At 47.3% G+C, this 27,828-nt stretch overlaps 1 protein-coding gene across 4 annotated transcripts in view; it reads left to right on the forward strand.

The window, feature by feature from the left end:
• The window catches only part of LOC125115138 (signal transducer and activator of transcription 5B), a 65,043-nt gene extending 37,215 nt beyond the window's left edge, over nt 1-27,828 (forward strand). Inside the window, exons 3-19 of one of the 4 annotated variants that reach the window (XM_047758960.1) lie at nt 2,926-3,082; nt 6,420-6,509; nt 7,838-8,012; nt 11,116-11,246; nt 11,478-11,629; nt 12,059-12,214; nt 12,590-12,769; nt 13,413-13,500; nt 13,579-13,701; nt 14,542-14,634; nt 18,492-18,698; nt 20,000-20,094; nt 20,196-20,326; nt 21,624-21,794; nt 26,550-26,601; nt 26,947-27,054; nt 27,587-27,828. In XM_047758960.1, the coding sequence (XP_047614916.1) occupies nt 2,926-3,082; nt 6,420-6,509; nt 7,838-8,012; nt 11,116-11,246; nt 11,478-11,629; nt 12,059-12,214; nt 12,590-12,769; nt 13,413-13,500; nt 13,579-13,701; nt 14,542-14,634; nt 18,492-18,698; nt 20,000-20,094; nt 20,196-20,326; nt 21,624-21,794; nt 26,550-26,601; nt 26,947-27,054; nt 27,587-27,713 (2,236 nt within the window). In that variant the 3' untranslated portion in view covers nt 27,714-27,828. Of the gene's footprint in view, nt 1-2,925; nt 3,083-6,419; nt 6,510-7,837; nt 8,013-11,115; nt 11,247-11,477; nt 11,630-12,058; nt 12,215-12,589; nt 12,770-13,412; nt 13,501-13,578; nt 13,702-14,541; nt 14,635-18,491; nt 18,699-19,999; nt 20,095-20,195; nt 20,327-21,623; nt 21,803-26,549; nt 26,602-26,946; nt 27,055-27,586 lie in introns of those variants that run through there. The other 3 variants (XM_047758962.1, XM_047758961.1, XM_047758963.1) reach the window with 3 other exon arrangements.

Here is a 27,828-nt window from a genome sequence, read left to right on the forward strand (position 1 = left end):
TTTTTTTGAAATAGGATTTGTTTCCTTTAATAGTAAGTTCTGGTTAAAAGCATTAGAGTATTGCTGCTAATAAAAAACAATTAACAATTATGTTTTGAGTGCCTGGCAGTGTTGTAGTTAGTAGACTTCATATGAAAACATTGAAGCCCTTATCCACAAAGAATTTAGTGCTTATTAATGGGATAGATATGTATGCATATGCATGAAATTGAATAAAGTATATATTTTTTGCCATACCCGAGACATATGGAAGTTCCCGGGCTAGGGATCGAATCTGAGCTGCATCTGAGAGTACACTGCAGCAGCAGCAACACCAGAACCTTAACCCACTGTTCCGGGCCGGGGACCGAACCTGAGCTGCCACAGAGACAATGCTGAGTCCTTAACCTGCTGCGATACAGCGGGAACTCCTTTATAAGGTGTATTGTTAACGAATTTCACAACAGAGACTTTGGTATTTTCAAATTTATATGTAATATATATACACACACGTAAAGACTAAAAGACAGCACACCAAAACGTTAACAATATTTATGTCTTAGTGGCAGATTTAACAAGCATGTTTTTTTTTTTATTTCCCTAATTACTGTTTATATACCGAGGGGAAAATTGTTTTTAAATTCTTTTAGAATTAGTAGAATACAGTGGACTGACAACAAAGCTTTTTAATCAACAACCTTATTGCCCACCAGGCAGCAAGCTGTCTGCTGCTCTGCTCGGGGTCTGAGCACGCGTTGGTTGGTTACCAGTCTCAGTCTGATCTGTCATATTCATCAGTTACTTCAGGCCTCCACCATTGTGGCATGAGAGCAGGGGTCCTTGTTGCCAGAGCCCTGGAGAAACCAGCCTTTATGCTACTGCTTGGGGAGAGCTGTACACCCATCAGTAATGTTGCCTCGGAATAATTGCAGTCGTGTGCTAGTAGCAGATTTCTGTCCAAAAGCTGAAGAGCACCAAAGGAAGGCAATTTTCTAGGCAATTTTCAAAATCTCAGCCTCACGTAATTAAGTGAGAAAATAAGGAGCTAAGTATGAGCATATCAACTGTACCTTGCCTAGTCCTTTTCCATTTCCTTTTCATTTTCTTTTGTGTTTTAAAGATTTGGAGAGTTCAGAAAAACATAGGTAGGAAGTTTCTGTTGATCTAGAATTGTATTTGGTAGATTTCACATGCAGTCTTCTTACTGAACGAATGTTAAAAGTCTTGTGTTGATATCAAGGAAAACCTGACTTTTATTTGTTTTTGGTTGTAAGAATATGAAAACTTTCATTAAAATATCTTCAGTTCTTCATGTTGAAGCTAAGATTTTTTGCTGTTGTTTTTTGGTTTTTTAGCACAGAATTGAGTTTTCAAGTACAAGAACCAGGAGTACTTGATGTACATGAGTTTTTCTCAGAGACTGGCCCTTCTTAAGAGTGGGCTCCTCCAAGGAGGAGCATTATTGCCAGTTGAAACACAGGTGCCAGGCTGCCTTCATTCCTTCCAGCCTTTTATTTAGACATAGTTTACTTAGTACATAGCACATTCGTATTTAAAATTTGGCTTTCTCCGTGACTAGGAGCCTCTGGAGCCCAGTGGCCTTCGAGGAGCCCCACTGGTGCCTGGGCTTCTGCCAGAAGCCCCTCTCTGCAGCCGCAAGGCACCGTTTTAACCACCCTGGAGCCCGTTCCCAAGTCTTGGACCAAATGGAAACAATAAAGCTTTAGCAGCAAAATAAATAAATAAAATTTGGTTTTCTCTACTGCCTTTGCAAAAGTATAGATTTGAGCATTATATCTGATGAAGTAATTTATTAATGTTTTGGTGTACCTGTCCGTGCCTCTGAAATGAGTTGCTAACTGACTTCAGGAGTGTTTAGAGAGGACAGAGCTGCTCAGCTCCCACCAGATCTCGTTTGGCTCCAGACCCACCAGCAGTAATGAATGCTATTTCAATCTGACAGCTGTTTGGTTTCTTCAGTGAGCTGAGTTAAGTAATTCCACACTGCCCAATAGCAATTGTTGCTTAAGTTGTTTAAAAAAAGTCTCAGGGATGGGGGAATGGTGGGGGATGGGAGGAAGGAAGGAAGAGAGGGAGACCACCCAACCCCTGTCACCAGTTAAGTGGCTCTGAATTAATAAGAGGTCCATGGAGTGGTTTCCCTGGCTCACTGGAGGTGTTAGCCTCCTCGGCATGTCCCAAATCTGCAACCAGTGATACAAATGTCTAACCTAGGCATCTTCTGTCTTAATATTCCATTTTCAGGGCTCCTTGGAAATAACAATAAATGTCACTTCATCTGCCTTTACTTAAGAAATACTCTATGGGAATCCCCTGGTGCCTCAGCAGGTTAAGGATCCAGCGTGGTCACTGCTGTGGCTCGAGTCACGGTTGTGGCATGGGTTCAATCCCTGGCCCAGGAACGTCTGAATGCCGTGGGCAAGGCAAAAAAAAAAAAAAAGAAGAAGAAGAAAAAGAGAAAAGAAATACTTTATGTGAAATTAGCAGCACTTAGAACTAGTCAAGGCCAGCAAAAACATGTAGAACATTCTTGACCCTCTTCCCCCTTACACCCTTGAAGGGGTAACTATAAATAGGAAATTATCAGAGTCCTTATTTCCTTCAGAGTACACAAAGCACTTTCCTTTCCCCTTCATTCCAGAAGCAAATAGCAAAGTACCAAAGCAAATCAGTAGGAGAAAGGGCCATACATTGCAAAGGAAAAAAGAAAAAAACACACTATGGATTCCACTAAGGTGACTGGTGGATTAGGAATAGATTACTGTAGGTATCTAGTCAATGTGAGTTGGACTGTGTCCTAAAGTTTGCAGTGAGCATTATAAAGAAATCACTTTAGCCAAAGAAAAGGGGTGATGCTTTGAGGCTGCATTTATACAGGCTCATGTGCATGTATGTATACATATGTATGTAATTTTTTTCCCCTAGGGACTCAATAGATCTTGATAATCCACAGGAGAACATTAAGGCCACCCAGCTCCTGGAGGGCCTGGTGCAGGAGCTGCAGAAGAAGGCAGAGCACCAAGTGGGGGAAGATGGGTTCTTACTGAAGATCAAGCTGGGGCACTACGCCACGCAGCTCCAGGTGGGCGTGAGCTCCAGGCCACCCTTCCTTCCCTTCCCTGGAAGGGCTCATCCTGCATGCAGAGACTTTCATTCTCTTCTTTAATCCAATGTTGTTGAGTCACCTGTGCCCCGTATAAAGTTCTTATTGTTTGGTTTTATGGTTGTAGGTGCCTTTTAAAAACTTCTCATTTGGGAAGTTCCTGTCGTGGTTCAGCAGAAATGAATCCGACTAGGAACCATGAGGTTGCGGGTTCGATTCCTGGCCTCGATCGGTGTGTTAAGGATCCTGTGTTGCTGTGAGCTGTGGTGTAGGTTGGCAGAATTGGCTTGGACCTGGTGTTGCTGAGGCTGTGGTGTAGGCCGGCAGCTGTAGTTCTAATTAGACCTCTAGCCTGGGAACTTCCATAAGCCGCTGCAGCCCTAAAACGCAAAAAAATTAAAAAAAATTTTTTTAATAAAAAAAACCCTTTTATTTGAAGATAATTTGAAATTTATAGAAAGTTACAAGACTGTGGGAGCTCCCTAGTGGTTAGGGCTTGGTGCTTTCACTGCTGCAGCCCGGGTACAGTCTCTGGTCTGGGAAGTGAGATCCCACATCAAGCTACTGCAAGGCCCAACGAAAAAGAAAGGAAGTTACAAGATCAATAAAAAGAAACCCTACGTCTGCTCAGAGTCACCTGTTGTTAACATTTGCTTTATCCTATTCTCCCTCTGGACTCGAATGTGAACACAAGCACACGCACATACATTTTTTCATCGCTTGAAAGTAAAGTTGCATGTGTCAAGTCCCTTTGCCCCTAGTAAGTACTTCGGTGTGCATTTTCCAAGAATCTGAACCTTCTCTTAGGTCATTATAGTACGGTTATCAACTTCTGGAAATTTAACATCAATACAATACTTTTAGGTAATCTTCTATCTATAAAGTTCCATTTTGCCAACTGACTTTAATAATGTCCCTTAGAGGGGTTCCCATTATGGTGCAGCAGAAACAAATCCAACTAGGAACCATGAGGATGCGGGTTCGATCACTGGCCTCGCCCAGTGGGTTAAGGATCCAGCGTTGCTGCAAGCTGCAGTGTGGGTCACAGATGCAGCTTGGATCTGGCATTGCTGTGACTGTGGTGTAGGCCAGCAGCCGTAGTTCCCGATTCGACCCCTAGCCTGGGAACTTTCATATGCCACAGGTGCGGCCCTAAAAAGAAAAAAATAAAAATAAAATAGAAAGTCCCTTAGGGCATTTTTTCCCCTCCAGTCCAGGATCTAGTTCAAGGTCACATATTGCATCTAGCTGCCATGTCTCTCTGATCTCCTTTAATATGGAACCATCTGTCACTCTTTGCCTTTACGTTGTTACACTGACATTTCATTTTATTTTATTTTATTTTGACATCATTCTTTTTTTTTTTTTTTCCCCACTGTACAGCAAGGGGGTCAGGTTATCCTTACATGTATACATTACAATTACATTTTTCCCCCAGCCTTTCTTCTGTTGCAACATGAGTATCTAGACAAAGTTCTCAATGCTATTCAGCAGCATCTCCTTGTAAATCTATTCTAAGTTGTGTCTGATAAGCCCAAGCTCCCGATCCCTCCCACTCCCTTCCCCTCTCATCAGGCAGCCACAAGTCTCTTCTCCAAGTCCATGATTTTCTTTTCTAAGGAGATGTTCATTTGTGCTGGATATTAGATTCCAGTTATAAGTGATATCATATGGTATTTGTCTTTGTCTTTCTGGCTCATTTCACTCAGTATGAGATTCTCTAGCTCCATCCATGTTGCTGCAAATGGCATTATGTCATTCTTTTTTATGGCTGAGTAGTATTCCATTGTGTATATATACCACATCTTCCAAATCCAATCATCTGTTGATGGACATTTGGGTTGTTTCCATGTCTTGGCTATTGTGAATAGTGCTGCAATGAACATGCGGGTGCACGTGTCTCTTTTAAGTAGAGTTTTGTCCGGATAGATGCCCAAGAGTGGGATTGCGGGGTCATATGGAAGTTCTATGTATAGATTTCTAAGGTATCTCCAAACTGTTCTCCATAGTGGCTGTACCAGTTTCCATTCCCACCAACAGTGTAGGAGGGTTCCCTTTTCTCCACAGCCCCTCCAGCACTTGTTATTTGTGGATTTATTAATGATGGCCATTCTGACTGGTGTGAGGTGATATCTCATGGTAGTTTTGATTTGCATTTCTCTTATAATCAGCGATGTTGAGCATTTTTTCATGTGTTTGTTGGCCATCTGTATATCTTCTTTGGAGAAATGTCTATTCAGGTCTTTTGCCCATTTTTCCATTGATTGATTGGCTTTTTTGCTGTTGGGTTGTTACACTGACATTTTAAAATAATTCAGCTCCTCTATTTTTTTTTAAGTGGCCGCATGCACAGCATATGGAAGTTCCCAGGCCAGGGACAGAATCCAAACCACAGCTGCCACCTATGCTGCTACTGTGGCAATGCTGGATCCTTTAACCCACTGTGCCAGACCGGGAATTGGCTGCTGCAGTTGGATTCTTTTTTTTTTTTTTGTCTTTTTGTCTTTTGTTGTTGTTGTTGTTGTTGCTATTTCTTGGGCCGCTCCTGCGGCATATGGAGGTTCCCAGGCTAGGGGTCGAATCGGAGCTGTAGCTGCCAGCCTACTCCAGAGCCACAGCAACGCGGGATCCAAGCCTCGCCTGCGACCTACACCACAGCTCACTGCAACGCCGGATCCTTAACCCACTGAGCAAGGGCAGGGACCGAACCCACAACCTCATGGTTCCTAGTCGGATTCGTTAACCACTGCGCCACGACGGGAACTCCACAGTTGGATTCTTAACCCACTGTGCCACAGCAGGAACTCAGAGCTCCTCTGTTTTTAAAGATAAAAATGTACTTTATTTTGAGTTTGTGTGAAGTTTTCTCATGATCAGATTCAGGTTACACATCCCTGCTCAGAATTCTGAAAAGGAATGTTGTGTCCTTCTCAGGGTATCACATCCAGAGGCATACAGTGTCCATCTTACCCTCATTGGTGGTAGTAATTTTGATTTTCCAGTCAAGGTGTGTCGAGTTTCTCTTCTAATATGACCTTTTTGAAATTTATTTATCCTGTTTCCAAGCATGGCCCCGTACTTTAAGCAAACTAAGATGCATGAAATAAAATGAGTTTCCCTTCTTCCCATAATTGGGTTTCCTACAGTATGCTTTACTTGTCCCCACTGGCACTGGGGGAGCAGCTTTTCTCATGATCATACCATCGTGTCTCCAGGAGCCTCTTCCATTGTAAGATCTGGGCCCCTGCTCTGAGGTAAGGTTCAACACCATAGCATGGAGTGGAGCAAAGTGATGTCTGCTCTCGGATTCTTTCAGAACACGTATGACCGCTGCCCCATGGAGCTGGTCCGCTGCATCCGCCATATTCTGTACAACGAACAGAGGCTGGTCCGAGAAGCCAACAATGTGAGTGTCCCGTGGGCTTGGGGAGAGGAGTTAGGATGTCCTTTCTTCTCCAGCTCTTTCTGGACCCAACTCTGTCAGGATGTCAGTGTGGGGAGTTTCTCTTGTGGCGCAGGGCAAACGAATCCAACTAGAATCCATGAGAAATAGGGTTTGATCCCTGGCCTTGCTCCATGGGTTAAGGATCTGGTGTTGCGGTGAGCTGTGGTGTAGGTCGCAGACATGGCTCAGATCCTCCTTTGCTGCAGCTGTGGTGTAGGCCAGTGGCTGCAGCTCTGATTTGACCCCTAGCCTGAGAACCTCCACATGCCATGAGTGTGGCCCTATAAAGCAAAAAAAAAAAAAAAAAAGTTGTCAGTGTGTCTCCGCTGGTCTCTCTATAAACAGAATGTTGTCCTAAGGGGCACAAAGGAAATAGAAGACTGCTCTCCTGTCTTAACTGATTGAAAACCTTGACAAGATCGCGATGGCAAAACAGTGTGACCAAGGAGTTCCCTGGTGGCCTAGTGGTTAAAGAATCTGGCATTGTCACTGCTGTGGCACAGGTTCAAATCTCTGTCTTGGGAATTTCTGCGTGCTGCGGGCACGGCCAAAGCAAACCAACGAACAATGTGAACAAGTGCAAAATAATTTAACCCCAACTGAATAATATTTGAGGAGAGGCATGCTTATAGTCAGGTGAGATTACCTAGGAACAGACTCTGCTCATCCCTGTCTCAACCAGCTGTTGAAGGAATAGATCAGACCAGGGCAGTTCAGTGGCTGGTTCCACACAGCCCTTGTTGGTGCCGCCCCTTTAAATTCATGTGGGATCTCCCCCTGGGAGAGGCTCACCCTCTTCCCTAAGTCACAAGAAGGTCTTGAGGGAGGACACAGATGATGTGTGTTCCTATAGCCTTGTCCCCTCCCATGTCCCTAGCACCCAGCACTGTCGTGGCATTGGGTCAGCGAATGACTGAAATGAGGGTCCATCATCATTAGTAGGAAAACCCAGGGAACTCCTGGGACACGTTGAGTTCTAGTGTCTCCAGAGAGAATTCAGATGGACCCAGAGATGGGGTTCTCTAGTAGAGGCCACAACTGCAGTAGAAGATGCTTTATGAAGATGCTGTAGTCTGCCAGGTCACCTGTAGCTCCTCTTTTCCCCAATCAGCCCCAACTCTGATTGCAAGTAACATTTGCAATTCTCTGACTTAAAATGCAGCTCTTGGTGTCTCAGCCCAGTTGTGGGTGCGAGCATCAGCATTTCCTCGGGACTGAGGCCTAAGGCTTTCTCCCATCCTCCTGCCCAGCTCACTACTGCCTGCACTCTCCTCCTGATCTGTCTCCAGGGCACTTCTCCAGCTGGAAGTCTCGCTGATGCCATGTCCCAGAAACACCTTCAGATCAACCAGACCTTTGAGGAGCTGCGACTGGTCACGCAGGACACGGAGAATGAGTTGAAGAAGCTGCAGCAGACTCAAGAGTACTTCATCATCCAGTATCAAGAGAGCCTGAGGATCCAGGGTGAGGCTGGCGTCAGAGGCAGTAGGTGTCTGGAGGATGGGAGTGAGGACTACAAAGAGCTGATCAGATTAGAAGAGACCCAGTTCTCCATTCAGAGGCACTTTCCTCTCTCTGGGGTGGCAGAGAATGATTTGCATGGAAGACAGCGCAGGAGGCTGAGGCTTTGGAAGGGGAGAAGACAGGCGCTGGCCCCTGGAGCGCCTGGGGTCTCACTGGGGCTCCCCGGGTCTAGGGAGCTCCTGGTCTGCAAGGGAAGATATTTCTTGTTGTGGGAAGGAGCACATAGACGAAGCAAACAGTATCAGACAGTACCTTGTATATGGTGGACATTTAATAAATGCTGACGTTATTGAAATGTTAAACTTTTTAAGCAGGGACAGTAGTAGGGCCAGGGGGCTGTGTTTTACAACCTTTTGATGTTGTTCTCTGTGGTTATTCAGAGGCAGTCCTGAGGCAGAGCAACTAGTGCATCTCAGTTAGCCTTAAGACAAAGACGCCCCTTCCTGGTGGTATTTGGGTATCAGTCTGGAGGATGTGAGTCCCATCAGCGCCCCCTGTTGACCTTGTAGAGTTTGGTAGTGTGACTTTAATATCGGCGTTCCTGGCAGATACCTGTAGTTTGGTTCCAGACCACTGCAATATTGGCATAAAGGAAGTCACACAAATTTTTTGCTTTTCTAGTGCATATAAAAGTTATATTTATACTATATTATAGTCTATTAAGTGTGCAATAGCATTATGTCTAAAAAACCATTTACGTACCGTAATTTTAAAATATTTCATGCTAAAAAATGCCAACCATCATCTGAGCCTTTGGAGAATTGTAGTAGTAACATCAGAGATCACTGATAATAGATCATCATAACAAATGTAACAATAATGAAAATTTTTGAAATATCGTGAGAATTACCAAAATGTGACATGAAAAACAAGAAATGAGCAAAGGCTGTTGGAAAAATGGCACAGATGGGCTTGCTCAACGCGGGATTGCTATAAACTTTCAATTTGTAAAAAATGCAGAATCCACGAAGTACAATACATTGAAGCACAATAAAATGAGACAGACCTGTAGTTTCCTCTCCCTGCCTCCATGCCCGGTTCAAAACTATAGAGAAGCTTGTGCTCAACCAACCCATGCAGGCACACACCATGTTCTCCTCTGATACCTGATACCATGGCTGTGGGCTCAATTTTAGAACTATATTGATATTATTGGAGTTCCCCTCGTGGCCCAGCAGAAACGAATCTGACTAGTATCCATGAGGACGCAGTGTGTCTTTGCTCAGTGAGTTAAGGATACGGCATTGCCACGACCTGTGATGTAGGTGGCAGACACAGCTTGGATCTGGCGTTGCTGCGGCTGTGGTGCACAGCTCCCAGTAGATCCCTAGACTGGGAACCTCCGTATTGCCATGTATGCAGCCCTAAAAAAAAAAAAAAAAAAAAACCACTATATTAATATAATTAATTAACTCTGTCTTCCCCCCTAGGATATAAATTCATTGAGAAAGGACTGTCTGTCTCTTATCTTTGTACCCAGAGACTAGAGACCATGAATCATAGCAGGTGTTGAGCAAATGTTGGGGGGATGATTCTAGCATGTCTTCCTCACATCTGAATCCATCCCCAGACTGACCTGAGACCAAGCAAGGCCCTCTTCCTGATTTAGGGAACAGGAGATTTCAGCCCGAGGCCATGGACTGGTTGACAGTGTTGATGGTCTTTTTCTTGGGTTTTCTGTTTCCGATTTGTGAGTTTAGGTTTGGATTTGGGGTTCTGGTTTGGGTCTGTCCCCATCGTGCCATGTCCCTTCAGGCTCACGTGTGAAGTGCGCCCATCAGAAACACAGACTATTGATCTGTTTGTGCCCGGGAAGTCTCAGCTCCCTCCAGTGGAGCAGTCAAATGTCTCACGTCTCCTGGCCTCCTTCCCAGAAGCTTCTGCAAACTGCCAGCGGAGACCTAAGTGGGTCGCTCGCATAGGGAGGCTGGGCCCCACTGTTGGGATGGCCTCCACCTCCCTGTGGGTGGCAGGATTCCGAGGCGGTGGCTCGGATGGTTCTGCTACACGTTCCTTGCCTGCTCAGTCCCCTGCAGTCATATTGGAACCGTGTTTCTAAAGTCTCTTCTGGTTCTGGGCTTTCCCGGCTGTCTAGAGGTGTTTTAGTCTGTCCCAGCTTGTGTGTCCACGGGGCTGGGCCTAGGTCAGTGTGCCACGGCCCTCAGAGGGCTGCCAGGAACTTGACCAAGACGTGCTAATGCTAAGTCTTCATGACTCAGCCCCAGCAAGGACCCTGGGGTGTTCTGAAAGGCGCATGGTGGGGGTGGGAACCCCGGCATCCAGGGTCGTGGTTACCTGCGGAGGGAGAGAGGGTTTGCAGGCAGGAGAGGATGTGCAGGGGCTTTAGCCGTGGAACTGCTGGATTTCTTCAGCCGGCTTGTGGACACGCAGGTGTCCCTTGGTTCTCCTTTCCACTTCGCTGTCGTCAGTGGTTCATAACAGACTTTGGAGATAGGACTAAGCCAGCGGAGCGGGGCCTTGCTGACGACACTGGGCGGTTGGGGCTGAGAGCTGCTCGGCTCCGTCACCCTTTAATCCTGTCCTGTACCCATTAACCATAAGGATGACTCTCTCTAGAGCTTTCAGTGCCAGGCAGCCTCTCGAGCACTTTCGGCACCGTCACGTATTTAATCTCACAGCAGCCACTGAGGCGGGGGCCGGGATTCTCCCGTTTTGCCCGTGGGGAGGCTGAGGCAGAGCAGAGTGAGGTGATGTGCCTGAGCTGGCAAATGACAAGGGCACACCTCGGACCAGGCAGGCGGCTCCCAGCCGGACCCCGTGTGGGGTGGGGAGGCTGGGTGGGAGGGGAGGCCACAGGCAGCCCCCAGGCTTGCGTCTCCCCGCTCCCCGGAGGGGAGCCAAGTTGGGGGGCCGGGAACGGAGCTCACCCCTGGGCGCCCTTGGCTGAAGAACCTGCCAGAGGTGAGATGGGTCTGTCTGGGGGTCTCGCCTCCCCTTCGAAGAAGAGGCGAGTGTAGTTCTGCCGGGCTTCCTGCTGGACCCTGGGAGACGAGGGTCGTGGGTGTCCTGTCCCCTCCTCTAGCTCAGTTTGCCCAGCTGGCCCAGCTGAACCCCCAGGAGCGTCTGAGCCGGGAGACGGCCCTCCAGCAGAAGCAGGTGACCCTGGAGGCCTGGCTGCAGCGCGAGGCCCAGACCCTGCAGCAGTACCGCGTGGTGAGTGGGATCTGGGCCCGTCCCCTCCCAGGCGCGGTGGGGCCCTCGGGAGCTGCCCCAGGGCCCCAAGAGAGGGAGGGAGCAGGGCCAGCAGGGCAGGAGTCCAAGGCCTCCTTTCTTTTGCCCCACGTCCCGCTGCCCTGAGGCAGAGCAGGTCAGGTTGGGGGCAGGGGCCCTGCTGGGTTGTCCTCTGGGAGCCCAGAAGGGCCTGCTGTCCCCGCCGCCCCTCAGGAGCTGGCCGAGAAGCACCAGAAGACCCTGCAGCTGCTGCGGAAGCAGCAGACCATCATTCTGGATGACGAGCTGATCCAGTGGAAGCGGCGGCAGCAGCTGGCGGGGAACGGAGGGCCCCCCGAGGGCAGCCTGGACGTGCTGCAGTCCTGGTAATGGGGGTGCGGGAGGCGGGCAGGGGCTCAGAGTGCTGCCGCCGGCTGCTCCTCTGCTCCCTCTGTCCTGGGGCAGGTGCTCTGTCACCAGGGGTTCTGGATCCTGATAGAGACTGTGGTGCCCTGTCCTGTGCCACCTCCCCCAGGGAGGGAGTCCCTGGGTGGGGAGTGGGGCAGAGCGGGGGGTGCAGAGGGATGCTCAGGCTGGTTGGACCCAAGCCAGGGTCACCCCTTCTGTGTGTTTCTGGAAAGCAGGGCGGCTCCGCTCTGCTCAGTGGACCGGGGAGGTGGCAGAGGCCCCGAGCCTTGCTGGGGGTGGAGCTGGGCCTGGGCTTCTCCCCAGCCTGGGAGCCTTCCAGCTTCTGGCCTGGGGAGGATGCGGGCGAAGCCATGGTCCCTCCTGTTGGCCTCGGGGCTCCTGTGCAGGTGTGAGAAGTTGGCGGAGATCATCTGGCAGAACCGGCAGCAGATCCGCAGAGCTGAGCACCTCTGCCAGCAGCTGCCCATCCCCGGCCCCGTGGAGGAGATGCTGGCTGAGGTCAACGCCACCATCACAGACATCATCTCAGCCCTGGTGACCAGGTGCCTGCTCCCTGCCGGCTCTGCCCAGGCCCGCCCCCACCCCCGCCCCCGCCTCTGGTTGGCCTGGCCGGGGGGGGGCAGCCGGGTCTCTGCGGCCCCATCCAGACCCCCTCCGTCCCCTGTGGCTGTGGCCTCTGGCTGGTGACCTTGCCCAGTGCCTCTCGTGGACACTAGCGGGGCCGCCCTCGTCCGCTGCAGCCCCTCCCAGCTGCTGACCCCCTTTCCCTGCCTCCCCTCCCGTGAGGCACACGGAGGCCGTGCCTCGTGCCCTTCCTTCCCCTGCTGAGCCCCGTGGATGCCCGGACCTGCCCACCCAGAGGGAGGGACCGGAGCACTGTCCCCTGAGGCCGCACCTGGTCCCCTGTGTCCCCGCAGCACATTCATCATCGAGAAGCAGCCCCCTCAGGTCCTGAAGACGCAGACCAAGTTCGCGGCCACCGTGCGCCTGCTGGTGGGCGGGAAGCTGAACGTGCACATGAACCCCCCGCAGGTGAAGGCCACCATCATCAGTGAGCAGCAGGCCAAGTCGCTGCTCAAGAACGAGAGCACCCGCAAGTACGCCCCGACCCCACCCGGGTTCTCCCCATGAAAGGAAGGTGATCCCCCCCCCCCCCGCCCAGGACGTTTCTAGATGGGCCATTCCTACGTAGCAGCCCCTTTAGCCCGCTGGCCTCTTCCTGCTCTCAGGGAAAGAATCAGGGGGGTTCTTCTGTGAAGAAATTATTATTTTCTTTCATTTAGTAGAGATATGTCTAAGAAAACTTCTTGTGTTCTTTTTGTTTTGTTTTGTTTTTTTATGGCCACACCCGTGGCATATGGAAGTTCCCAGGCTAGGGGTCTAATCGGAGCTGTTGCCTCCAACCTACACCAGAGCCATAGCAACATGGGATCCAAGCTGCATCTGCAACCTACACCACAGCTCACGGCAATACCAGATGGTTAACCTACTAGGCAAGGCCAGGGATCAAACCTGCAACCTCATGGTTCCTAGGCAGATTCGTTTCCACTGCACCATGGCGGGAACTCCTGCATAGTTATTTAAGTATTTTATAAGAAAATGTATTTTATGTATTGCATTTCCTCTTAAATGACAAAAGTTTTTAATAACCTTCCCTATCCTCCCACCCTAAATATATTTTTTACCTCGAGTGTGCTGAGACCCTTTATGGATGTAGAGTTGAGTCTCTCTGCTTTGCAGTGATTACAGCGGCGAGATCTTGAACAACTGCTGTGTGATGGAGTATCACCAGGCCACCGGCACCCTCAGCGCCCACTTCCGGAACATGGTGAGGATGGGAGCAGAGGAGGAATGAACTTTCTCTCGTTGTTTGAGGGCTTCATCATCTTATTATTCTCCTTTGCAGTCGCTGAAACGAATTAAGAGGTCTGACCGTCGTGGAGCAGAGTCAGTGACAGAAGAAAAATTTACAATCTTATTTGAATCACAGTTCAGTGTTGGTGGAAATGAGCTGGTTTTTCAAGTCAAGGTGTGTGTGTGTGTGTGTACTTTATATCCCAGAAGAATTGTTTTGATCACATAGTATCTTCTTTGATTATTGATAAACAGAAAGTGAGGAGGCCTCATCTTTAGGACTCTGTCTCTTAGATTCTCTTAAGACATAAGGAAATGATAATGAAATGAAATAGCTTCCTGTCATGGCTCAATGGTTAGCAAATCTGACTAGGAACCGTGAGGACAAGGGTTCGATCCCTAGCCTTGCTCAGTGGGTTGAGGATCCGGTGTTGCCATGAGCTGTGGTATAGGTTGCAGACACGGCTCAGATCTGTGTTGCTGTGGCTCTGGCGTAGGCTGGCGGCTACAGCTCCAATGAGACCCCTAGCCTGGGAACCTCCATATGCTGCGGGTGCGGCCCTAGAAAAGACAAAAAGACAAAAAAAAAAAAAGAAGAAGAAAAGAAAGAGAGAGAAAAGCAAAATTGAACAAAGAGAAACCACTCAGGATGGATTTGAGTCCAATTGTGGTAAGTTTTAGACATTTGTTACATGCTGTTTTTTCCCGGAAATGTCTCCCTACTCTTTCTCTTTTCTCTCTTGTTCTTTGAGAAACTTACTGAATCCTTCCGAAATATCTAAGAAATACCTAAATCTCTAAATGTCACCCAGAAATATCTCTTTTAAAATATCTAAAATTTCGAAAACTGTGCCAGTGTGAAAAGTCTTCTCATTCCTGGAGCCATTCCTATTGTGTATTCGAGGATGACATTTCCTGAAACTTGGAGAATGAACGCGTTGTGATAGAAAAAACAGGAGAGGAGGGCAGACTGTGTGGCTGTGACCACTCAGCCCTGCTCTTGTGTCTTTTTTAGACCCTGTCCCTCCCAGTGGTGGTGATTGTTCACGGCAGCCAGGACAACAACGCGACGGCCACCGTCCTCTGGGACAATGCTTTCGCAGAGCCTGTGAGTGGATTCCTCGGGCCCACAGGTCTCAAGATCTCGATACCAGTGTCATGAATCTCTTTTGATCTCCTTATCCGACCCCCTCCCCGAAAAAAAAAAAAGCATAGAAAATATGCTGTTTTCCTTAGTAGGAGGCAGAATGGAGACTGTGTGGAAAGTCGAATGGGCAGGGGTGGAGTTCCAGTTGTGGCTCAGTGGTAACGAACCCAACTGTTATCCATGAGGATGACGGTTTGATCCCTGGCCTCGCTCAGTGGATCGGGGCGGTGTTGCCATGAGCTGTGGTGTAGGTCGCAGACACAGCTCAGATCCTGCATTGCTATGGCTGTGGTGTAGGCTGGCAGCTGCAGCTGTGATTTGACCCCTGGTCCGGGGACTTCCATATGCTGTGAGTGCAGCCCTAAAAAACAAAAAACAAAAAACAAAAAAAAATAGAGAGAGAGAGAAAGAATAAGCAGGGGCTTGAAGGAAGGCCAGGGTTTCAATTCCAGCTCCACCATTTCCTCGCTCTACGACCACAGGAAATGCACTTGACCTAAGTTTCCCATAAGTGTCTGCAACACAGGGAGGGAGGGTAATGCTCCAGAGTGGTGTTTGCAAGATTAATTTAGCTAATATACAAAGTCAGTATCCTGTAAGTTTTATTTTGAATCTTAAGTGAAACCATATATGGAATTGGGACTCCCAGGTTTCTCTCAGGAGGTCACTTCAGCTTAGAAGTTTCTTCCTGTCATCTTCCCTCCAGTGAATGAGGGTGACATTTAACATCTTTTCCAAGTTTTAGATTCTGTGATTCACCCCACATCTCATGAAAAATGAGTTGCTTTGTGTAAAGGAAAAAATATGATTCTGTGGATTTACGCACCAAATGCTGTCTGAATATTACTAGAGTCCTGCTTGATGATTCCCAAAGCATTTCAATAGGCAGAGTTGCACGTGTTGCATATTTCCAATAGAGATTTGTCCACAAAAGCATGGCAAGAGGTTATATTGTTGTCTGGAATGTAAAAGTACGTCCTTCTCTAATGTGGCTCTACTGTGAGGAGAACAAATTTCTGCTCGGATGAGATTTATAGCAGAAATTCTACCATGCTTGGGTGTAAACCTTGGGTTCAAGGCTCCTTTTAAAAGATATCTTCCCAGGGAGTTCCCATTGTGGCTCAATGGTAATGAACCCAACTGGTTTCCTGAGGATGCAGGTTCAATTCCTGGCCTCACCCAGCGGGTTAAGGATCTGGCATTGCTGTAGCTGCGGTGTAGGTCGAAGATGCAACTCTTACAATCCTGAGTGGCCATGGCTTTGGCGTAGGCTGGCAGCTACAGCTCTGATTCGATCTCCTAGCCTGGGAACTTCCATGTGCCTCGGGTGCGGCTCTAAAAAGACACACACACACACAAATCTGCATAAAGAGTTCAAAGACTTGATCCAAGAAAGGATTTGGGATGAACAGTCAATTGGAACAGGAATACAGTCGATTCACTGACTAACTAACTTGATGTTTAAACAAACAAACAAATATGTAGAAATGTGTATGTGTGTGTATACACACACATGTATAGGAAATAATGAATAATTGAAAATCAATAGACAAGGAAAAAAGAAAAATAAAATATCTGCACACATCTGTCCTGATAAGCCTCCTGAGTAGCCTTACTGCCACATCTGCTCTCACTTCCCACCCTCTGTCCAGAGATTGCACTCTCCGGGTAACTCTGGCATCTCCTTGCAACATGTCATTCCTAAAGTATCTTGTCGAAATATATAAGCACTTTTAACATTTGCAATTATGTTAATGACTTGTGTACATCATATGCTGTTTTATTTCTTCTTTTTTTTGAAGTATGGTTGATTTATAGTGTTCTAGTAGTTTCTGGTGTTCAGCAGAGCAATTCAGCTGTGCATATATATTCTTTTCCATTATGGTTTAATTACATGATGTCGAATATAGTTCCCTGTGCTATACAGTTGGACTTTATTGTTTATCTGTTTTACATATAGTAGTGTCTGTCTTAATCCCAAACTCCTAATTTATCCCCCTCCCACACCCCTTTTTTCCCTTTGGTAACAGTAAGTTTGTTTTCTATGTCTGTGAGTCCGTTTCTGTTTTGTAAATAAGTTTCATTTGTATCATGTTTTAGATTCCACGTAAAAGTGATATCAGGAATTCCTGACATGACTCAGTGGTTAATGAACCTGACTAGCATCCACAAGGACGTGGGTTCAATCCCTGGCCTCATTCAGTGGGTTAAGGATCTGGCGTTCTGTGAGCTGCAGTGTAGGTCACAGATGTAGCTCAGATCCCGCGTTGCTGTGGCTGTGGTGTAGGCTGGCAGCTGCAGCTCTGATTCAACCCCTAGCCTGGGAACCTCCATATGCTGCAGGTGCAGCCCTAAAAAGATGAAATTTTAAAAAATGATATACAGTATTTGTCTTTCTCTGTCTGACCTACTTCACTTAGTGTGATAATTTTTAGGTCCATCCATGTTTCTGCAAATGACTTTATCTTTTTACGGCTGAGTAATATTCCATGGTATATGTACGTACCACATCTTCATTATCATTTCATTTGTTGATGGGCCTTTAGGTGGCTTCCATGTGTTGTCTATTGTAAACAGTGCTGCTGTGAACATTGGGGCGCATGTATCATTTTGAATTAGAGTTTTCTACAGACGTATGCCCAGGAGTGGGATTGCGAGATCATATGACAACTCTATTTTTAGTTTTTTAAGGAACATCCATACTGTCCGCAGTGGCTGCACCACTTTACCTTCCCACCAACAGTGTAGGAGATGGCTCCCTTTTCTTCACACCCTCCCCATTATGCTGCTTTAATTAATTCTACAGATATATTTGCGAATGTGTCAAGTGACATGAATAGGCTGCAGCATTGTTTGTAGTAGCCAAAGACTGGAGACTCGTGCGCAGATGTCCCCCTGCGAGGTTAAATATATTATTATTCCTCCATAGTGTAGAATAATGAGCAGCCTCGAAAGAAAATTTTATGTGCTGAGGCCTCTCAGATAAAATATTAAGTAAAAAAAAAAAAAAAACAGATGCAAGATGTGGGTTCTATATATTAAAAAAGGGGAAATGTATACATATTTGCCAGCATGTAAAGAATATCTTTGGAGGTATACCCAGTAAACTAGATTACAAGATTTAGGAAAGGAACTAGATTGCTGATGGACAGAGAAGGGAAATGACTTCACTGTAGGCCCTTCTGTGCTTTTGAAATTTTATATCATGTGGAGAAATTGCCTATTCCAAAAAAAGGTTACAATAATTAAAATGAAGTACCGTGGCTGAATGGGATGAAAAGCCATTTATTAAAAATTCACATTCTAACCTGTTTTGCAGTAAAGTTGTCAGAGCACAGTTTCCACTCTTCCATAGTAAGTCCTTTCACTTTGAGCTGGAGTTCTTGGCAGAAGGGGTCAAGGGCATGGATGATGGTTGCGCACCCACATATGAACACACACATTCTCTCTCTGCACCTAGAGAACCAGTCTTGTGGATTTGTACTCCCTTTGAGTTTATAGTGTCAGAGTCAGACTTTGGTCATGTTTTGTCTCCGTGACTATGAGAACATGGGATCAGACGGTATGTCCAGCAGCTCTTTTACGGAACAGCACTGATAGCTTCCAAGTGGCATGTGAAGACAGTGAGATGGAACCTTCTCAATGTCCCAGAACCGCAAACCCCGTGAAGGTTTGAGTTTAGCCCCACGCTCAGCCAGACAAGTGTTTGCAACTCCATCCCCTCCTCAGTGGTTTTCTTTTTCGGGCTGAGGGGATAAATCCTGCAGGTGTTTTCTCCTAAGGTTCTGGCTTCTCTCCCCTTCACCCCACCCCCGCAGGGCAGGGTGCCTTTTGCGGTGCCTGACAAAGTCCTGTGGCCGCAGCTGTGCGAGGCGCTCAACATGAAATTCAAGGCCGAGGTGCAGAGCAACCGGGGCCTGACCAAGGAGAACCTCGTGTTCCTGGCACAGAAGCTCTTCAACAGCAGCAGCAGCCACCTGGAGGACTACAGCGGCATGTCTGTGTCCTGGTCCCAGTTCAACAGGGTGAGGGCCCCCGCCTGCTGCAGTCAGATCAGCCCCTCCAGGCCAGACCCCTCGGGAGCATCCCTGCCCCAGGCCCCCGTTCCTCATGCCTCTAATACACCATGCCCACGGTAATAGGAAGCTTCTGAAAGCCACATGCTTTGTGTGTGTGTGTGTAGAAAATTTTGTGCTTAAATATTTAAGCAAACTGGGCTTTGCATGCATTTTCTTCCTTTGTAAAGGAAACAGCAAAGCAAATGATCACATAACTCACGAGAAGTAAAGCTTTGGTGATGCTCAGAACTCCATGGCTCAGTCCCCTTGACTCTCTGAGGCTCCTTGAGTGTAATGCAAAGTCAGACTCCCATGGGGCCCTCAGCCCTCAAAAGAGGGTGCCAATGAAGGCCACATTTCCTCTAGCCTCAGGCAGTTCAGATGCCACCTGTCACATCTTCGATTTTAAATTGAACGTTTGTGTCTTTGCATCCATGGCCACCCCCGTGTTTTAAGTGCCCCAGTTCAGAGATCTCATAGTCTCTGAGTCTAACTCTTTTAAATGGCTGTGTGTTAACCAGCTAGCCAACAGGTTTGCTGGTAGTCAGAGGAGGTTCGATAGGGGAAGCAGGAGGCCTTGGTAGTCTGTCTTTTCCGTTGCAGAATCATGCCTTCCAGCAGAATCAGATAACTGCACTTTGCTGATAATTATTGCAACAGCTGTATGATGGCGTGTTCTCTGTGGCCTCACAGTGTGATCTAGTCCAGTTCAAATTTACACATCACCTGGGCAGCTTGTTAAGGCGCAGGCTCAGCTTCAGCAGGTCTGAAGTGGGGCTTGATATTTTGCGTTTCCCAGAGGCTCCCTGGCAACGCTGCCGTTGCGGGTCACAGACCACACATCAAAAACAGTAAAGGAGGGGGCCCAGTCTTTAGGGCCTTAGGCTCCTGTGACCCTCTTATGCCTATCAAAGCAATAAAGCTATTCTTTTCTCCTTTGCTCCGCCCCCCCCCCCCCAAAAAAAAGCAAAGAACAAGTCAATCCAGATGCAGGGGCAAGTGTTTGTTGCCGAGACCCACGGGCTGTTGGTAACTGCTCTGTGGTATTTCCCCCTTCTTCTGTCTTTTCCTCTCTATCCTGGTTTTTTTTTTTTTTTTTTTTTTGGTTGTAGGACCACTTGATCAAACTCAGGCAGGCATGTATATTTCTATGATTATGACAGTATAGATGTTATTTTCCCTTTAATTTCACCAGTTAAAGTCTATACGGGTAATATCCTAAGGGTTCCTTCTGCCTATTTGTATTCATTTGTTGTCTCTCCAACCAGGAGAATTTACCAGGACGGAATTACACTTTCTGGCAGTGGTTTGATGGTGTGATGGAAGTGTTAAAAAAACATCTCAAGCCTCATTGGAACGATGGGTGAGAATCCTTTCTTGAGTTAGCAGTAGAGTTAGGAAGATGATCTTTCCGGCATTAAAACATCCCACTCTGCTTCTCCTCCTTTGGCATTTCTGATCCAGGGCTATTTTGGGTTTCGTGAACAAGCAACAGGCCCATGACCTACTCATTAACAAGCCCGACGGGACTTTCCTGCTGAGGTTCAGTGACTCTGAAATTGGTGGCATCACCATTGCTTGGAAGTTTGATTCTCGTGAGTGCCCCTCCCTTTTTTAAGACATATCTTGGCTCTCGTTAGCTGCTTTTGTTGCAAAATTACTTTAAGAAACAAGTTATTGAGTACATATTATTCTTTGGGGCCAGTGCTAATTATGGGAAGCACAAATGTATAACCATGACACAGCTGCAGCCTGTGTAAAATCTTCTGGGAAACAGTTACTAGTTTTGAGAAACACAAATGTACAAGGGGACATGGCCACCTGTAATGCAGTGCCCTGTCCCAAATCTCAGCTGCTTCTCATTTGAAATATTTGCCTTCTTATCACTCAACCTTGAACTTACTCCAGTAAAGAATTACTTTGTTGTTTGGAGTTGTTAAAGTGGAATAATATGCTATTTGAATCATTCCTTTATCCTATTATAAGAATATTGCCATTGGAGTTCCCATTGTGGCTCAGGTTAAGAATCTGACTAGTGGTGGTCCCATCATGGCTCAGTGGTTAACGAACCCAACTAGTATCCATGAGGACATGGTTCGATCCCTGGCCTTGCTCAGTGGGTTAAGGATCCAGCATTGCCCTGAGCTGTGGTATAGATCGCAGACACAGCTCGGATCCCGTTACTGTGGCTATGGTATATGCGAGCAGCTACAGCTCCCATTCAGCCCCTAGTCTGGGAACTTCTATATACTGCCATGTGGCCTTAAAAAGAAAAATATATATATATATATTAATAGTTTTGAATAATTCTCACATATCTGCTGGCTGTGGATATGCTTTCTTTCTCTCTTACATACTTTTGTACAGGGAGTCAGGGACTGGAGCCAGCAAGCTATCTCTTCTAGAGAGAGACAGAATACTCTTTGAACTTGAAACTCCCTGAGATCATTAAATCTCTAGGGAAGTGGTATATGCATTACCTGCTTATAGTAATGAAAGTCTACCCATGACTTTTTTTTTTTTTTTTGCTTTTTATGGTGTGGCATATGGAGGTTCCCAGGCTAGGGGTCAAATTGGAGCTGTATCCGCCAGCCTACACCACAGCCACAGCAACGCAGGATCCAAGCCACATCTGCAACCTACACTCTAGTTCCCAGCAACGCCAGATCCTTAACCCACTGTGTGAGGCCAGGAATCAAATCTGAGTCCTCATGAATGCTAGTCAGATTCGTTTCTACTGAGCCATGATGGGAACGCCCATGTTTATTTTTTTAATGGAGATTTTTATTGGAACAGTTTTAATGGAGAGCTATATTTGTAGTATATTTGGGTTTTAAGATTTCCTGTTCAGAGACCATATTTAGACTATGATTATTCTGTTTACTGATCTAGAGGAAAGAATGTTTTGGAATCTGATGCCTTTTACCACCAGAGACTTCTCTATCCGGTCCCTGGCAGACCGCTTGGGAGACCTGAATTACCTTATCTACGTGTTTCCTGATCGGCCAAAGGATGAAGTGTACTCCAAATATTACACCCCAGTTCCATGCGAGCCTGCCACCGGTAACAATGTTCGCATTCTGATTTGGTTTTGTTGTGATTTTGGTTTTGTTTTAGGTGTGTGTGTGTCTGTCTGTCTGGCATGAAAACCTGACAATTAACAATAACAACAATAACAAAAAAAACCACTTGTTACCATTTGGTCATTATCCAGGGCAAAGGTAAAACCTGGGCTCTATTTTTCTATCCCTCAAAAAGCACATCTGCTACCAACCCCAAATATCAAATTGAAGGTAACAGATTGTTTTAAATACAAGCTTAAATCAAACATAAATAGGGGAGTTCCTGCTGTGGCACAACAGGATCAGCAGCATCTTGGGAGTGGTAAGACGCAGGTTCGATCCCCGGCCTGGCACCCCTGGGTTAAGGATCTGCCATTGCTGCAGCTGTGGCTTAGGTCACAGCTGTGGCTCAGATCTGATCCCTGGCCCAGGAACTCCATATGCCTCAGGGGTGGCCAAAAAAAGAAAAAATAAATAGGAAGGTAAAATTTTTGTTTTTCAAAACAGAGATAGTTTTATTTTCTGAGCATAAAAGTATTACGTATTTATTGTGAAATTTCCAGAAAAGTATAGAAAAGAAAATAGATATCATACAGCAGTCTCTCCTCTCATCAACATAAGCAGTTCAGGAGTTCCCTGGTGGCACAGCAGGTTAAGGATCCGGTGTGGTCACTGTTATGGTTCAAGTTCAGTCCCTGGCCAGGGAACGTCCACATTCCACAGGTCCAACCAAAAAAAAAAAAAAAAGCCAAAAAATATGCAGCTCATTGAGTGTTCTCCCAGTCATTTGGTATGTGTTCTGCAGAGTTGCCAGAAGCTTTGTAAGTACTTCCTGTGTGGGAGTTACAGTCTAAGAGCAGAGAGAAGAGGGTAGACAAGCAAACAAATAAGTGTTTCTGTTTAGTGGTGGATGCTATGAAAGTACAGAAGGTGAAGGGATTGAGAAATGGAGGACAGGAGGGTGGCACTTCACTGAGTGCTGGGAAAGCTTCCCCAGGGAGGCGATGTCAGAATCGACCTGCCAGAGGCAAGAAAGCCACACCAATCTAGAGAGAACATCCTAGGCTGAGAGAACAAGAGCAGAACCCTGAGACGGGCGTGGGGTTGTTTAGGAAACCTCGCGAGGATGAGGGAGGCTGGAGCTGGGCGAGCAGGGGAGAAAGTGGTGGGACAGGAGAGCAGAGCAGTGGGAGGGACCAGGTTGGGCTAGGGGTGGGGTTTGGGTCATACCACACATCCACGATGTTCAGGAAGTGATTAGGTTTTCACTTTAAAATATATCACGGGCAGGAGTTCCCAAGGTGGTTCAGTGGTAATGAACCCAACTAGTATCCATGAGGGCCGCGGGTTTGACCCCTGGCCTCGCTCAGTGGATTAACCAGCATTGCTGTGGCTGTGGTGTAGGCCGGCAACTACAGCTCCCATTCGACCCGAGCCTGAGAACCTCCATATGCTGTGGGTGCAGCCCTAGGGAAAAAAAAGAATCACAGGCAGAGTTGCAGTTTAGTAATTATAATCCTAAAACATCATTTTAACAACTGCATAGAATTCCATTATGATTCTATATTGGTTGTATAAGATACTTAAAATTTAAGTTAGTCACAGTTTTTTGTCATGATCAATATTGAAATAACTTGGTGCATGCATCTTGTTTATTTCCATAGGACAAATTCCTAAAGTAGAATTTGTGTCAAAGGGTATATAATTTTTGGAGTTCCCGTTGTGGCACAGCAGAAACAAATCCGACTAGGAACCATGAGGTGGCGGGTTCAATCCTTGGCCTTGTTCAGTGGGTTAAGGAGCCAGTGTTGCCGTGAGCTGTGGTGTAGGTCGCAGACACAGCTTGAATCTGTCATTGCTGGGCCGTGGCGTAGACCAGCAGCTACAGCTCCAATTAGACCCCTAGCCTGGAAAACCTCCATATGCCTCGAGTGCGGCCCTCAAAAGACAAAAGACAAAAAAAAAGTATAATTTTTGAGCATTTTGACACATCTTTCCAGAATTGCCCTCCAGAAAGTGGAATCTGTTTTCACTCCCACAGACATCTGTTTGAGTGTTGCTTCTTCATCCTCCTGCCAGTCACAGAATCTCTTCACCAGTTTCATGTTTGCCAGTCTGAATGGCATAAAAATTATATCTTAGTTCTTATTTTCCTTTCTTTGATTCTAGGTAAGGTCAAAACATCTTGTCATGTAATGATAATGACAACAATAACAAAAAGAGTAATAATATCGGCTAACACTTGTTGACTGCTTCCTTACGTCCCAGGCACTCTTCTGAGCACATTTCAAATACTGTCCCATTTAATCCTCAAAACAAGTCTGTCAAGTAGGTACTATTACCATCTCCTGGAGGAACAGAGAAGTGAAATACTTTGCCAGAGGTCTCACAGCTGGGAAGAGGCCAAACCAGAGTTTGAGCTCAAACAATCTAGCCTGTATGTCTTAACCTTCACATTACTTTTTTTTTTTTTTTTTTTTTAGCAGCTGCACCCGCGGCATATGGAAGTTCCCAGGCTAGAGGTCAAATCAGAGCTGTAGCTGCCAGCCACACACAATGCTGGATCCTTAACCCACTGAGCAAGTCCAGAGATCGAACTGGCATCCTCGTGGATACTATGTTGGGTTCTTAACCCACTGAGCCAAAATGGGAACGCCAACCTTCACATTATTGACCATTTGTATTTTTTCCATGAAGTGCATTCATTTCCTTGCTTTTTTTTTTTGAGTTCCTTTTTTCTTAATAATATGCAAGTATTTTTATGTAATAAATAAACCCTTTATTTTAGATTTTTCTCAGTGTGTCACTGTTCCTTTAACATTTAGGGTGTTTTTTTGTTTTTTGTTTTTTCCTGAAGTGCAAGGACGTGTTTTCCCTATAGCCCAATCTATCCATCTTTTTCCTTTCATAGAATCTGGCTTTTTTGCCTTCCCGTCTGCTTATATTTCTTGGCGGGAAAATAAGCCAAAATATTTTTAGATTTCTGTGGTGTTTTGTATGAAACCTACCACTGCTTCTTTTCGTTAGCACAGCTGATCTAGATTTTTTAATCCTATTTTTACAGCATCTCTTTGTTTTTTTATCTTTTCTGCCCTTCTGTAAAATTCTCTGTAGACCGTAAGGCACAAAAAGCACAAGCTCTTATGAAAAGGCCACTCCTGACGTTTGAAGCCCCAGACAAAGCAGGTTAGGACAACAGGCAGTGTGTGAGCCAAGGAGCTCTCTTGGGCTGAGTCATCCTTCTTTCTGACTTCAGCGAAATCTTCTTCTTTGTCAAATGTAGTTACAATTAGACTTGTTCCCACGCTCACACTCCCAGGAAACAAGATTTCATTCACCGACTTCAGACTCTCATTCCTACTACCAATCTAACTGGGTTTCCATAACCATTAGCCTTTTGCAAAGGTAACTCTGGCTTATTCCTGAGGCTTATCCCCTTGCCCGCCACGTGCCGATGGGGTTGCTGTGGCGAGTGAGACACAACAGCAGTGTTTTAAGCAGCCACGCAGCAGAGACAGTACCCACTGGGGTGTGTGACCGTCAGATTACCCCGAGTGCAGAGACCCCGGGCACGGAAAGAGCATACAGATGCCTGAGAGAGTGGCGTTCCCTTTCCTGAAAGAGTAGGAGAAACTCAGAGCTGGAGTAATGGCCAGGATCCTCGAGCCCATTAATTCCCCTCTAATGCTTAGATTCTTCCGCACGAGCCCTGGCAGTTGACACACATTGCACGCGAAACCTGCAGTGATAAGGAAGTCGGCTCTCCCAAGGCTGTACCAGTGATGACAGCATGCCTCCTTAGATGACGGAGAATTTATCCTGTTGCCATCCCCTCCTGTGGGTCCTTGTTTTGTCCCCTGTCCTGCTGCTGCATTTTAAAGTTTTTAAGATAGGTTTTCTTTTTATAGTTAGCATGCAGGTAACGATTTAGATTTGTATTGAAGTATATCTTTTCTGTGGTTTGAAGAATTTATTAACACCTTCAAGCCAACTTGGAAGCTCTCTTAACTTGCAGTGTCAGTACTGAGGCTTCTCCTCTACCAGGTCTTCCTAATCCATTAAAATATGTGCTTATACCGGAGTTCCCGTCGTGGCGCAGTGGTTAACGAATCCGACTAGGAACCAGGAGGTTGCGGGTTCGGTCCCTGCCCTTGCTCAGTGGGTTAACGATCCGGCGTTGCTGTGAGCTGTGGTGTAGGTTGCAGGCGCGGCTCGGATCCCGCGTTGCTGTGGCTCTGGCGTAGGCCGGTGGCTGCAGCTCCGATTAGACCCCTAGCCTCCATATGCCGCGGGAGCGGCCTAAGAAATAGCAACAACAATAACAACAAAAGACAAAATAAATAAATAAATAAAGTAAAATATGTGCTTATACCGGACCCGTCGATAAAAATGAGGTGGTTGGAGTTCCCGTTGTGGCGCAGCAGAAATGAATCCGACTAGGAACCATGAGGTGGCGGGTTCGATCCCTGGCCTCGCTCAGTGGGTTCAGGATCCATCGTTGCCATGAGCTGTGGTGTAGGTCACAGATGTGGCTCATATCTGGTGTTGCTGTGGCTGTGGTGTCGGCTGGTAGCTGCAGCTCCAATTTGACCCCTAGCCTGGGAACTTCCATATGCTGCGGGTGCAGCCCTAAAAAGCAAAAAAAAAAAAAAAGTAGTTGTATCTTATCCTCAGAAAAGATGGGGTTCTTAGGGGAGACTGCGTTTTCATTTCATGTGAGAACATTGGTTCTCATCCCCGTTCTCCCCATTGGCAGCTAAAGCAGTGGACGGATACGTGAAGCCACAGATCAAGCAAGTGGTCCCTGAGTAAGTGTCCAGGGTCCAGCTCTGGTCTCCTGCTGCCTTGGTCCTACCCCGCCCCCGCTCGCCTCCCCCCACCTCTCCTCCCCCCCATTGCCACCCCTCCTCTTCCCTTCCCCCCACACCTGGCCCAGCCCTGGGGAGGGAGCTGGGCGTGGTCACCAGGGGCCCCCACCCCGCCCCCCATGCCCCATACCCAGGGCCCCGCTCCCGCAGCCGGAACCCCAGGCTCAGCGGGCACTCTGTCCTTCTGCACCTGAAAGAGTCATGAAGCCCTGAGCCCCTCCCCAAGTCAGCTGCCCCCCTGCCCCCGCCCCAGGCCGCTGAGGCTCTGCTCTGCTTCCTCCCCAGGTTTGTGAGCGCCTCTTCAGACTCTGCCGGGGGCAATGCCACCTACATGGACCAGGCCCCCTCCCCAGCCGTGTGCCCCCAGGCTCATTACAGCATATACCCACAGAAGTAGGTCGTGTTCTCCTGGGGCTCCGTGGGAGGAACTGAGCTGTGCTCCGGGAGGGTTGGTGGGCAAGGAGTCCGGAGCTCCTTGAGGTCTGAGTACCCCCAGCCCACCCCGGCCGGGCTCTGGTCCATGCCTGGTGGGAGGGATGGATTTGGCCAGTGGCTCTTGGTGGTATAGGTTGGAGTTGGCTCATGTCATCTGCTCCCCTCTCTTGAAATGGAGATTTTTCTCTCTCTGTATAAGGACCAGATGGGGGTTCAGTGTGTGTGGACAGCCAGTGGCAAGACCAGGAGGCTGGATGTTTTGGTCCAAGGCACTCTGTACAACCAGCCAGCAAAGGACTCTGCCCCCAGGGTGCCCCTTGGGAGTGCTGCTTTCCCATGATGCCGAGGGAGGGTCCTGGCCGACCGACCTCAGAGGGGGTGCTCTCCCCTGAGGGGCGCTCACCTAGGGGTGCGGGGTGGTCTCTGCTGCTCTTCGTAGGCCTCCGGCCACCTTTCCCTTCCCCTTAACCTCTCCTCTTTCCCTCCCAAGCCCCGACCCCGTCCTTGACAACGATGGGGACTTTGATCTGGACGACACAATGGATGTGGCACGTCGTGTGGAGGAGCTCTTGGGCCGACCTATGGACAGTCAGTGGATCCCTCACGCGCAGTCGTGACCCCCTGTCGCCATCTTCCGCTTCTTCGTCCTCGCCAGAGGAGTTATACTTGTGGATGTTTTAATTCCATGAATCGCTTCTCTTTGGAAACAATACTCATAATGTGAAGTGTTAA

This window comes from Phacochoerus africanus, chromosome 14 (assembly GCF_016906955.1).
Source record: "Phacochoerus africanus isolate WHEZ1 chromosome 14, ROS_Pafr_v1, whole genome shotgun sequence".
Classification (NCBI taxonomy): domain Eukaryota; kingdom Metazoa; phylum Chordata; class Mammalia; order Artiodactyla; family Suidae; genus Phacochoerus; species Phacochoerus africanus.